At 46.2% G+C, this 13474-nt stretch overlaps 2 protein-coding genes across 3 annotated transcripts in view; one reads left to right on the forward strand and one right to left on the reverse strand.

Annotated features, from left to right (window-relative positions):
* The window catches only part of Stk32a (serine/threonine kinase 32A), a 128751-nt gene extending 123949 nt beyond the window's left edge, over positions 1 to 4802 (forward strand). For both annotated transcript variants that reach the window (XM_005356048.3, XM_026783586.1), the window contains exons 12-13: positions 557 to 621; positions 1339 to 4802. In XM_005356048.3, coding sequence (XP_005356105.1) covers positions 557 to 621; positions 1339 to 1435 — 162 coding nt within the window. In that variant the 3' untranslated portion in view covers positions 1436 to 4802. The remainder of the gene's footprint in view (positions 1 to 556; positions 622 to 1338) is intronic.
* A 2123-nt stretch (positions 4803 to 6925) lies between these two features.
* Dpysl3 (dihydropyrimidinase like 3) overlaps positions 6926 to 13474 on the reverse strand; it is a 19653-nt gene continuing 13104 nt past the window's right edge. Inside the window, exons 7-8 of the mRNA XM_005356049.2 lie at positions 11728 to 11890; positions 6926 to 10369 (exon numbers count right to left, since the gene is read on the reverse strand). Coding sequence (XP_005356106.1) covers positions 10281 to 10369; positions 11728 to 11890 — 252 coding nt within the window. The 3' untranslated portion in view covers positions 6926 to 10280. The remainder of the gene's footprint in view (positions 10370 to 11727; positions 11891 to 13474) is intronic.

Raw genomic sequence — 13474 nt, forward strand, 5'->3', positions numbered from 1 at the left:
GACGGTGGGTTAACCACTACTGTGTTAGCAGTTGTTGACAGAGGTTTCTGTCCTGCCCTGTTCCCACAGTCACTAAGTCCCAAAGAAACATACAGGGGTTTACATTAATTACAAACCGATTGGCCCAGTAGCTCAGACTTCTTATTAACTCTTATCACTTCTATTAGTCCATTATTCTTGTCTATGTTAGCCACATGGCTCAGTACCTCATTCAGAGAGGCAGTCACATTTTGCTTCCTCTGCATCTGGGTCACGACTGCAGACTGACTCTTTCCTCTTTCCAGAATTCTCCTGTTCTCATTGCCCCACCTCTACTTCCTGCCTGGTTGTCACACCTATACTTCCTACCTAGCTACTGGCCAATCAGCATTTGATTAAAAAATAATACAAGTGACAGGATAAAAGACCATTGTCCCACAGCAAGCAGTAAAACTATGACCAATCTGCACTTGTGGATTCGATCCAGGTTGTTCACCAAATAGAGGTCATTGGCTATTTGTGGTCCCTGTGTGTCATCTAAGCATGCTTCTGTTTCTTTGTTATGCTCACCTTGAAGTCCTGTCTTCTTCAAGAGCACCTTGATGCCGTTCAGAAGGAATTTATCATTTTCAACAGAGAAAAGTGAGTAATGGGGTGAAGACCAGCAGCTTGAAATGATGCTATTTAGGCAGATTTCATTTGCAGAGATTTGATCGATTTTAAGCTCTTATTTTTCTGATTCTAAAATTATGCAAATATAGGATAAAAATTTTGAAATTTCTAAAGCCTTTTTTTCTGCCAGTGGGTTTTTTTTTTCTGGTAAATAACCCTAGTGTTGTAGTTTTACTTAGGGAAACTGGATTGTAATCACAGCGACAGTTTAAAAAGGTTTCATTTTAACATTTGGGGGGACAGGGGCAGTCATTGGACAAGTTGCAAGAACCATTTCTCTCTTTCCACCTGTGGGTCCCAGGGATTAAACTCAGGGTGTCAGGCCTGTTGGTAAGTGCCTCTACCCCCTGAGCCATTTTGACAACCCAACACATGATTTTTAAGATTTTTTTTCAGTTCTTACCTCTTTATAAATTGAGGCAGCCCTGAATGGACTCAGCAGGTTGTATTTATGTATTTATTCATTTTTACTTCCAGCTTCAGCTGTTAAAGAGGAGGAGGGAGTGAACTTGGGAGGGGCCTGGGTCAGACAAACAGGGGTGGGACAGAGGGAAGGGAGTAAGAAATGACGTGATTATATTTTAATTAAGTTTTAAAATAGTAAAAAATTATTCAATTATATGCTATTGTTTCAAAAGTTTAAGTTCATTTTTCCTTTGAATGAACAATCTCTCTCTCTCCTTTAAGAGTAAAAAGAGACTTTAATCAAAGACAAGCAAATCTAGCCTTGGAACAAGCCAAAAACAACCCAGAAGAAGAAGATGGCCAGAATAACAATCTGTGAAGCTTCATCATCTTCGGGGGACAGTTCTCGGCACCTGGCCAGAAACTTCTCATTATTGCATCCAGAAGAGCTAATGGAAGTCCTTACCTCTCCACACCTCATGACTTACAGAATGTGAATGAATATCCTTCCAAGGTGGCAACACTCTACAGTGAAGGAAGCCCTGGTTCTGAGCTCCTCAGATCTGACTGCACCACATTGAGTCTGTGACCTTAAGCCAGTCATTGAACAGTCATTGAACTTCCTCCTCTGTTTTAGGTCACCGCTTGGAAGGTAGAGAGTTCTGTCAGCCTTTAGTCTATTAATGTCACAGTTACTGTTCTAAACAACCTTTATTTTCATTTTCAGATGAATATTTCAGTATAGATTTATTTTTTTCATTCTTTTTGATGGCATTGTGAAAATGGACACTGTATGCAGTGAGCCTCTTCAGGGCTAGAGAATATCACACAGAGGCCAGAATTCCAAGGCCTGGTTAGACAGGAATAGAATATTCCATCAATAATAAATATGGAGGTCCGATTCGGAGTAGAAACTCTTAGGACCTTGCAGGGGGGACCTTTGTTGACACAGCATCTGTTAGCAAGGACCTATTGTGCACATGGCCTCTCAACTTCTCTTCAGGGATATGGCCTTGCTCAGTTGAACTTGGTACTGATAGAAGGAGTACCAAGCAGAAGTTTAATAAGCACTAAGCAGAAGTTTAGTAAATGCTGCAAGCTGTGATATTTTCAGCATGGCAGTTGTACAATATTCGACTCTATTTGCCAGTCTCTGGTATGCCTGTCCCTTGAGCGCCGATTTTCCTCAGGATTGTCAGAGACCTGCTTCTGGAGAGGGTCAGAGAGTGCTGCCCCAATGATGGCAGGTTTGCTTCTAACAGTTCAGTGACATCATACCTCACAGGAGAGTCACCTTGCATGTTAAAATTGGAAGCTGGTGAAACTTCCCCTTGAGAAACTTCTAACTCCACATGGCGCAAGGAAAGGAAAACTTAACCAGTCCGTTGCTTTTCTGTCGTGAAACGTGTTACTTTTTGTTTTGTTTTGCTTTTGTTTTGTCTGGTCCCTTATTTTTCATATTGGCCAGCTAAAATATGGGACAATTCACACATGGCCACAGACTAGAATTACATTTAAAGCAGCAGGATGCTTACAGATCCCAGAGGTCAAGTTCAGGTACACTGATGTCCCCACAATATGCTCACTGTGACGTGACCAGCAGGAGTTGCCTAGCTACTTAAAACATTACTGATGTCTCACTCTTTCCTGTCTTCATAGTTCAATTGTGTGCAAAGTGTAATTCGTGTAAATGTGCGTGTCACGTAACTACACTGTACCGATGCAAATGAAACCTGGAAGGATCTCTTTGGATGTCTTACTGGTGCCATTGGGTAGAATCAAGAAGGATGTGGGCTTTAGAAAGCATTGTTTTCAACTCCTGAAACCGGAGGCCATCTAGTGGTCATCATGATGATAGCAAGCTGGCTCAAAGGACCTGCAGTCTTGGGAAAGACAGACAGGTGGAAATAGGTGGTAGATACTGCAGCAACAACTAAGTTTGTGCAGAGAAGCGGGAGCTGAACCCAAGACCAACATTTATGGTTCTCCAGAATTTTCGACATGGCTGTTACAGTGCCTATATACTAAGAGCAACCATATTTTTTTTAAAGAATCAAAACCTACTTCTTTTATCCAACTCTTATCTCTGAAGTTCTCACTTGTTATTTGTGGTAGTCTGTTCATGTTTAGTTACTGTTTAATTCAAAGCACTTGCCCTTACTTTCAGGGCATTGAATGGGTCAGACATAGCGAAAATGAGGTGACTGGACTCTGTTCCAGACTGTCACCTCAGCCAGGGTCAGGGACTGCACATACACCCCAGCTTCAGCCTTTTATCTGTCTGCATTGAGGACCTGATGTGCGATGGATTCTCTTCCTTCACCTGGCTCCTTCTTCTGGTTCTTGCTGGCATCCTCCAAAAGAGCAGCTTTCGGAAATGGTTTCCAAAGGCCAGCAGGGCCAGCAGGTGTGCTCCGGGGTGATGTGGACTGTTTAGCATCTTTAAACACTAAGGTGGGGATAGGAATGCATGGGATCTCAGAAGTACCAATTCCTCGTTTTTATTCTCGTTGAGCATCTTCCTGAGTCCTGCTGGCTTTCAGAACTGGGATGTGTTATGTGTTAGTTCTGGTGCAATGTGAGGTTAGGTAGATTTCTAGTGCCAGTCAGATAAGTGGCACGCAATTGTGTTTCAAGTTAAAGAAGAAATGAAACGTTGGCCTGGGTCTGTACCTCCGCAGTAGAATGTGTTCTGAGCATGCACGAAGGCCTTGGTTAGGACCATGGCACCAGGAGAAACAGAATCACTGCATCTGGCTGTAAAGAATAACATACTGATCACAGCCCACTGCTGAGCATTGTAAAGAAGTGATTTCAAAACAAAAGCCAATGTTCCCTAATGCTCCTGGTGATTGCTTCTTGGTTTTGTTCCCTAATTTGAGCTAAATGTTAGCACCTCCCAGATGAAACAACCGTCAGTTGTACTTCTAAGAAGAACTGAATTAGGATTGAGAACATCAGAAACAGTGTGATTATTTCATCGCTTTTTTTTTGCTACTCCAAGAATCGCTCCCGTTTCCTCCCGTACCAGACAGAGCCCCTGGAGTGTCCTGCCTGTGACCCCACTCCCTATACGCCAGTGAACTGCTATCTCCAGGAATTCCCAATGACCCAGAGTGGAGGGATGGGGCAGCCTTACCCATGGAGCAACCCTAGCCGTGATCCCCACTCCCTGGATGAATGGAAGGGACCTGCTAAGGGCCAGTGACCCCACAGCAGCCCTGGTGTTAGCTGGGATGATCTTTAGGGCAGGAATGAATCTCAAACAGCACAGAATATTACTAAATTAATCATGTTAATCTAATTAATTAGTGGAGATCCAGAAACGACTGGATTTCCTCTCACGATGGCTTTCCAAGTGGACATGTGGAAGAGGAACGAGGAAAGGGGGTGCTGATGCGGTTGAGACCTGTGTTGCTTTTCGAGGTTGCCAGGGATGCTGAGCTTCCATGCTTCAGTCACTCAGTGGACAGGCATGGCAAGTGCTTTGCTGAGCTCCTCCGTGTCCCTGTGTTCCGTCCACACAACATCTGCCTCCTCCTCCTGTCCACCTGTGACTGTTCTTCACTGTGAGCTGTGTGTCTGCCCAATGTTAGACACTGAGACTCTGACTTTCATTTTTCTGTGCTGTTCTGAACTGGTGGCTGATTTAGAAGCCCCCAACTTAAAAAACAAAAACAAAGTACGCTTCTGTTGAGCCATAGCCTATGTGATGTAAATGTGCCTGCACAGATTAAAATGTCATCTGTAACAATCTGCCCTTGGCCTTCCTTTGTCAGCTGTGCGTGTGTCTGGCCATCCCGGGTCACCTGTTCTTATTCTGCGTACACTGGGGAGGATGCGCCTTCAGCAGGGACGGTGTTGGAGAGCTGTATCTGCACATTTTAGCGCATTCACGGAGGGCTTGCCACCAGAATCCTGCCTTCTGCCTTTTACTACATCCTCAAGTTTACAAACAACCCTTATGTGTCTTTTGAGATCTTTTGTGCCCCAAGGGTACAGAAGGTTTCTTTCCTTATGCCATAGCCACAGGTAAATGTTCCAAGGGCCATTATCTGAGATAGAAGAACAAAGGTCCATTATCTGGGATAGAAGAACAAAGGTCCATTATCTGGGATAGAAGAACAACAGGCACCATGGGACCTCTCGGCTAACTCACAAGCTCACAGCAGCTCCATAGTCAGCAAGCCTGGAGTCCGTGGCCTCGGAGTTCCGCATACCCACTGCCCTGTTTTGTAGGCCATGCTTAGTGTCCTGTATGCTGTTCCCAGTAGTCAGCCAAGCAAAGATCAGCACCCAGCCTGCTAGATTCTGAAGAGTGCCAGCTTTAGTTATGTGATCTCACTTTGCAGGTTGCTCTGGTCCCTTTATTTTCCTGGGTTTTTGTTCCCTGTTTTTGTTGTGTTTGGAGAGCTGGTTCTTGAATGTTCTTTGGAACCAGAATGCCTTTGCTATTCTTAGCCCTGTTCAGTGTTCCTATTCCTGACCTGGTCAAGTGTGACTCAGCTGCTGAACGCTTCCAGACTCCATAGGTATGAAGGTTAGCCAATGTGTCTCTGTCATCCATGTTTTAAAAAGCTGTTTCATCTTTCACAAAACACTGAGTCCTAACTAAGATCGTTGGAAGTGCTGATGGCTCCTTTTAAAGCCACTCAAGTCTTTACCAGGCTTAGCTGCTCCTTGGTCATGGAAAGGGAGGCAGGCTTCACCAGGCTTCATAAACTTATCCTCTTTGGCTGAGAATATGGAGGGAATATCTGTCTTCTGGGCTCACTAGGGAGAGAAAACAAAAACCTGGAGATGTCAATGACTGGTTTTGCCTCCACAAGGAATGAGCTTTACTAAGGCAGAAGCACCTCTTCAGGAAAGCTGGACTGAGATGGAAAGCTGTCTGGGCTCACACTTACAGTCAGCAATGCCGTGTCTGACCAGTTCTGTCTGAGCTCTTCAGACAGCCTACAACCCCACTATGAGTCCCATCTGTGTACCAATGGCTACCTCACCACTGAATGCCCTACGTAAACAAGAACTTTACCCAGGGATATTTCCCAGCACAGGGAGAGATGTGGTGGAAGCCCAGCAGCCAAAATGATCCAAGAGCCCAGAACTGGACTTTCATTTCTTTGTTATTTGTGGGTTATTTTGGTTGTTTGCTTCTATTTTTGCCATGCTGGGGATTGAATCAACCCTTTACAAGTTCTGTCTTAGAGTCAGGTTGACTTATCCCCCAATGTATGTTTTTTTATGTAATAATGAATGTGACTGTTTATCAGAAAACATTAATTATTCCCCAAAGTTTCAATTGCTGTGGTCAGGTCAATGACCAATGGTTCAATCTCAAAGAAAACTGTAGACAGATTGAACCGTTGGTCATTGACCTGACAACAGGTTTGCTGTTGGTTTCTCTACTAACTCTGTCTTACTGTGAGGGTTCTTTCTCTTTGGCTTTTGTAATTTTTTATGTGGTGTGTGTGTGTGTGTGTGTGTGTGTGTGTGTGTGTGTGTGTGTGTGTTAAACGTGTACACTTTTGTGTGGCTGGGCATCTATATGTATAATCCTGGTGACCAGAGGAGGACATCAGATGTCCTGCTTTATCACTTCCCCCCAAGGAAACAAGGTCTCTCTCTCCCTGAGCCTGGAGTCGGGAAGCTCAGTTATCCTCTTGTCTCCATGGGTCACCACATACTAGGGTTGCAGACATACACGGTGATCATACCCAGCTTTTTATGTGAATACTGGGATTGGAACTCAAGTCCTTATTCCTTGCACAGCAAGCACTCTCAACCACTGAAACTCCCAGTCTCCCCGAGTTTCAGTATCTTAGGTGAAACGGTATTGCGTGCACAAAAGACTGGAGAGCAGTGTTGGTAATTTTTGTAATTATTTTAATAACCAGGTTTACATTAACAGTCACTTGATGAGCTTTTGTCTCTTTAATCTCAGCTAACTCAATACACAGTTTTTCTTCACGGTTCAAACCAAACAGCTCTTCAGTTTCCGAGCTGCCTCACAGCTAGCACAGGTCACAGGGAGACGCACCGTCTGTCCATAGCCACCAGACACAGAACTGAACACCCACACACCATGTCTCAAAGGGGAATTACGAGGAACGCTGGCTGCCTCGGCCAGCCCGTGACTGCATCGGGGCACAAGCTGGGGCTGTCTCGGGGAGAAGACCTGGGGCCTTGGGGCAGAAATCAATATTGAGAAGCACTTGCCTCTTGGTAGGTACTTGGTAGGATGAGCAGAAGGGAGTCCAGAGCTGGAATCAGGTCTTGGGAGATGAGATAAGATTTCAGAGTATCGTCATGAAGAAATGACCCAGAGAACCACTGGGCTTTGAAGTGGGGGAAAGAATATTTTGGAGGACCACTATAATTCTATTATTTTCAAAAACTTAGAAGTGAAAGAAATATCTCCACTGTGGGAGCTGATTTAACCAATCCAGAAAGATGGTCTCAACCACTCACGTCTGTGGCCCTTCAGAATGAATGTCAGTAGGTTGTCGTTGGGGCTGAGAACTAACATGAGGTCTGGAGATTACATGGTTTTCTTCGAGGGGGCTGAGTGGAAAGCCAGAATGACAAAAGCTGCTTGAGAGAAGTTAGTACCCAACATGTCCTCCCACCCTCGGATAGAATGCCAGTGAGCTTAAAGGAAGCCCTCATGCCTTGTCGTTTTCCTTCAGGGAAACCCCGTGACTGGTGCTGTCTGATGTATCTAGCAGCAGAACGAATTTAAATATAAAAATTTAACTCAAGGAACAAGCTGCTTAGAAAAATTATCATATTAAGAAAATAGTGGAGGAGGTGTTAAGGGATTCTCGGCTATTTCTATGCTTGGGTGTTACTAATAGTGAATGAAGAAAGGGAGGCATCCCAAGATGGTGCCGGCCAACCTTGAGGGCTTCAAGAAACCCTCAAGGGAAACGCTTGAGTGGAACAAAGTTTCAGCACAGCAGCACGTTGTGGCAGTCCCAAGTGCAGTGCCGATGACCCAGAGAAGGTTGTTTTTCATGACCAGAGAGGCCCTGGAGGGACCAGTTCGTCTCAGGCATGGGAAACCACCGCACAGTTGGGGTGGCCCAGAATTAGTTAATTTACACGTCGCTTCCGCCCTCTGGTGGCTACAGGTGGTACTACAACCTATACTGCAGCCAAGCCTGGCTATTGAGGTATATATATATATAGTGTACACGCTGCAGATCCAGAACACTCCCTATAAAAATCTTTCTGAGTTCCTGGAGAAATCCCTAAATCTTTGAATTATAATTCAAGACTACATCCTCCTCATGTTCTTCTGCTAAAAGTCCTTTTAAATTGAAAGCACCATGAGAACTCTAAAATCGTAAAATTCCCTGTTAGGAAGTTGAACAAGCCTTTGCCATGATTGGAGCAGAAACTAGCTTGCTCAGGGAAATCCTCTTCTTCTGCTATTTCCAAATTCATTCTTAGTCAAACCATTTGTGTTTCACTACTTCAGAGTTTTATGACAGTCAGGGTTGGGGGCCCTGTGTGGCACAGTGGCAGGAGGCCTGCCTAGCACGTGGGAGGCCCTGGACTCCATGGTCCAGTCCCACAAAACAAAATGAACAAAAACCCTCCACCTCCAAAAACACAAAAACAAGCAAAAATCACTTGATGGCGGAGATGGAGATTTCTCCTAAGTTCTTAGAAGGCGTGTGGGCCCTGCTCTGAGCCTCAGAGGATATTCCACAGTGTGTTGTTTCTTACCAAGTGGGCCTCCGCAGCACCAAAGTCCGAGCTAAGGTTAATAGCATGTTGCCTGCAGGAGAGTCTACTGGCTTCTGTAGACCCTGCCTTGCTCAGAGAACCTGGTTCACAATTGGTTTTGGAAATAGTGTGGCAGGGGCATGGACTTCCAACTCTGGCAGACAAAGGAGGTGCAAACATTGCTGCCTTCTCCTCCTCTGTGCCATGCCAAGAAGGGTACATCACGTCACTTCCTGCATCTCACTCTAGAGATGTTAGTACCACTTAAAATGTGGCAGCCCAGCCCTGGGACCTGCCAGGAGAAGTAGAAACACATGGCTTAGAATTGGAAACAGGGTTATACATCGTATTCTGCCGCTACTCAAGGCTGGCTTCCCTAAATCTCTGCTTTACTCCCAGAGAAGCTAACATTACTACCAGGGGTCAAGATTAAGAATAACTGAGAAAGCCCGTTTTCCAGAAAGGAAACTCCCGAATGTGTTTGGATCTGAGAAGGTCAAGAGAGAGCCACTCCCATCACCCTTGACTCTATCTCTGCCAAGATCCTAACTCAGTGGGCAAGAACATGTGTCTCCCCTCAGCCTGCAGACAGGAGCATAAGAGCTGCCTCCCCAGGACCGAGAGGAAAGATGTGGAAACGTCACTGCTCTCCCCGACCAGAGCCTGTGCTGCACTCTCTGTGGCAGCCTTTGGTGAGCACCAAGGAAGAAAGGAGACCTCTCCCTGTGTTCTAGAAGCCTGTGTGGTCGTCACAACCAGCAAAAGGATTAGAAAGCAGCAGGAGAAGGAGGCGCAAGCGAACACGGGCATCATTAAAAAAGGTAGAAGAACTGACTGGATTCTAACACTTAAGAAATGATTAAAGAAACAAAATCTACTTGGCAAGGATGTGATGAAGTCTAGAAACCAAAGACCTCCTGCCTTCTCTGCAGATCCCAGGGGACTATGGTGCAGCATCCAGCTGCCACGCGTGGCCATTCTCCGTGGGAAATGAATGTACATCATCAACACAACACGCAATGCCCTTCTGCTCCCCCAGCCCACCCACCTCCCTCCTACGCACCCCACTCCAGCCCCTTTGTGCTCCCACCACCCAATCACCCAAAGAAACCTTCGTGCCTTTTGTTCATACTCTTGACATCCCCACTTCGACGCCCCAGCTTCATCTGTCCCCCTTGTCGTAAGATGCAGCGCTCCATACGCTCTCAACACTATAATATGCAGACTCTACCTTAGTGGCCTGTCTGATCGCATGCATGTAAGTGGGGTGGGGGAATCAAAGAAATTAAGGTAATGCATCAACAGAAATCAAAGCAATTCATAAAGCTAGGCAAGCGAGCATAACATTGGGGGAACATAAGGCTTGAGGCTTATTGATTCTTTAGATCGCAACTGTTTGGATTCACTTTCCTTCTTAAATATCGGTGTACCATTTTGGCTTCAAAAAAAAATCTCTTCTTGCGTGTGCTTCCCTCTTTGCGAGGGCTTGCTTAACTCAGGGATGTGATGTTAGAACGGCCTCCAGGGGGCGCCACGATGCGTTTGCTGGCGGAGCGGACACCCTCATCCACTTGGGTGCCTGCAGATGGAGACAAAGTCCCAGGGAAAAACATGGGGAGAGAGGGTGTTGGGGAAAGAGATGGTGAGTAACTTTAATAGCAGTAGATCTTAAGAACTTTCCTGGTGCATAAGAAGCTTAACACCAAGTCATGAACTTCGCCTATTCATAGTGTCTTGGTAGGGAAGCACACATTACTCCCTAGAGTTCATCTGGTGCTGTACACATAAACAATATTAGCAAGAGCATGGAGATGGCTGCTTCTGCTGACTGTGGCTGGCCCTGTGTTAAAGCCCACGGACTATTCCACTGCATCCTCACTACTGTGGTTTGGGAGAAACACAATTCACTGTTTCATGATGGAGGGATTCCAGAGCAGAGAGGTCGGTTCAAGGCCACCAAGCTGGAGAGTCAAGGCCCCCTGTTTATGCAGCTAGAAGAGCTCATACAGAAAGGAGTTCCTGAATGTTTATGGACTAGTGTGGCCATAAAGGTGAACACACTTCAAACTGCTTGGCAACAGTAGTTACCGTCACTACTTGGCAGGATTACCCCAAAATGTTGAGCCCTTTTCTCTCCAGCTCTCCCTAAATCTCTCATAACCTCTTCTCCATGGTCTCTACTCCTGCGTCTTCCCTTCCTTTCTCTATATGCTGTGGCCTCCCCTGTAAAAGTGTCTTTTCTGACTTGTTACATTGCTCCCCTAGCACATTCTTTTGCCATCGTAGAGACGCAAACCTACATTTATCCCCCATACCCCCATTTAAAGACAACTGTGGAGAAATTTATCATTCTCTATAGTAAAGAGTTCTTGGAGAATCAATGAGATGGGTAATACAGGGAACCCGTGATAAATATGCAGTCCCTGGAAGTCAGTGGATGCGATTGCTGGCATCATTTTCACTATGGAGAGGAACTAGGCCCCAAGAAGCTGCTGCTGAGGAACATGAAAACTAGTCTGAGCTTTATGCACAATGAGATTTAAACATACACACACACATGCGCGCGCGCAAGTGCGCGCGCGCGCGCACACACACACACACACACACACACCATAGTTCTCATACACTGACAGAGAAGACTACTCTCAAGTCATGGCGATCACTTCCATTGCCCTGCACCAGCTAGGTCCAATCTCTAAGAAGAATTTGCTAGCTTTTGAACTTGACCTTGAACCTGGCAAGGCCTTGTTTGACTTTCTTACCAAGACCACTTGCTGATTAGAAAACCTTTCCTGCTTCCCGACACTGATCAGCTTCCTTCAGAGAACACCAGCGCTGGGCCAGGGAATGCATTTCCCTTGAGTTTGCAGGCGAGGGGTACTGGACTTTTCTCCTCCTCCTCCTCCTTGCCTCTCTTCACAGGCTCATTCCACTCACCTGACAGGCTAAATCCCGACTGGTGGAGGTTCCTCACTGGCGGGTTTGGCCGAGTGGGAGAGCCCCGAGTAGAGCCAGCTGGGGTGCCCCCCTTGGGCGTGGTGGTCAAGTCAAACACTGGCCCATCATACATGCCCCTTGGGACGGCATGCAGGTCCGCCATCTGCAGTCAGAGAAACATATCACCAGGCATTCTGACATTCAGTGAACCAACAGCATAGAATGTGCTCTGGGAGGTGTGAGTGTATCCGGGAATCGAGGTTGTAGAGAGAGGAATCCAGGAGAAACCAGCAGAAACAGATGTGAAACAAGAGACATCAACACAAGAAATGGAGGGCGGAGATCATGTAGTCATGAGATTCCATCTAGAGCAGTGAGTCTCAACCTTCCTAAGGCTGCAACCCTTTGACACAGCTTCTCATGTGGGGGTGACCCCTCCCCCCAAGTCATGAAATTATTTTCACTGCTACTTCATCACTGCAATTATGCTTCGGTCATGAATCGCAATGTAAAAACGTGTTTTCCAATGGTCATAGGCCACCAGAATCATTGAACCGCACCCCCAGGTTGAGAACCACTGGTATTCTCTAGGATGGTGTTGGGCTTGGGGGAGAGAAACAGCTGAGTGTAGAATAAGCCCTGATATAGATGGCAATGTTGGCTGCAGAGAAATCCAAAAATATGGCTAGCTGGAAGCAAGAACATGATGCAAGAGAGTTCTGCTATCTGGACTGCTGGAGAAGAGCCAGCAGGAAGGGCAGGAGTCTCAGACAAGGTCACATACGCTGCCGGCATGAGGTCCCATGAGAGACCCACCCGTGAGTGTTTAGGGCTTTTCACATGTCAGGCTGTGAAGCCCTAAACTGAAGAGTCTGTAGTCTGACCCACTGCCCTTTGGCTGTGAACTTGCCTGGGGACTGTGGAGTCAGCCAGAAGTATCAATCAACTATGTGTTCTGTGTTGGAATTATGCCAAGAGCTGGGGTTCCTAGCTTTGTGAGTCATGCTGTGTTCCCCCAGGGGCATTTATGGTCTATGAGATTAACGTGGTGAGACCACCCACGGCGGGAGCAGAGCCTGCATGCATTGCAAGCGTCATTGCATTGCTGGCCATAGTCTGACAATGGGACCATGCATTCCTATGAGCCAAACAGTGAAGATGGGCCACGATGAAACCTCCATGGAGTGAGCCCTAGTCCCTTCTTCTGGGCAGTGACCTGGCACAGTGCAGCTGCCCCTCATGGGATGAGAAATGGGTCGGCATTCCCCACCCAGGTAATGCTGTAGCTGTGGCCTTTCTGTGGTCCCAGAATCTAAGTCTTAATAATAATAAAAAGTCTATACTGGCTGGGTGGTGGCGGCACACACTTTTAATCCCAGCACTTGGGAAGCAGACACAGGTGGATCTCTGTGAGTAAAAGGCCAGCCTGGTCTTTAGAGCCAGTTCAAGGACGACATGCTCCAAAGCTACAGAGAAACCCTGTCTGGAAAAACAAAACAAAACAAAACAAAACAAAACAAAACAAACAAACAAAAATGTCTAGACTGGGCTAGTCTGACTTTTTTCCCTTTTTCTAGTAAGACAAAACTGGAGGAGGGCGCTCACATTCCACACCTTCATCTCAGCCTCAGGGCCTGCGCTAACTTTGCTTTGTGGAGCCCTCAAGTTCCAAGAATGCCTGAAAGCTGGAGAAGGAGAAGAGGGGCTCTGAAGGAAAAGCCAGGCCCTATCTCTACAACAACCCAAA

The sequence above is a fragment of the Microtus ochrogaster genome, chromosome 18 (assembly GCF_000317375.1).
Source record: "Microtus ochrogaster isolate Prairie Vole_2 chromosome 18, MicOch1.0, whole genome shotgun sequence".
Taxonomy (NCBI): Eukaryota; Metazoa; Chordata; class Mammalia; order Rodentia; family Cricetidae; genus Microtus; species Microtus ochrogaster.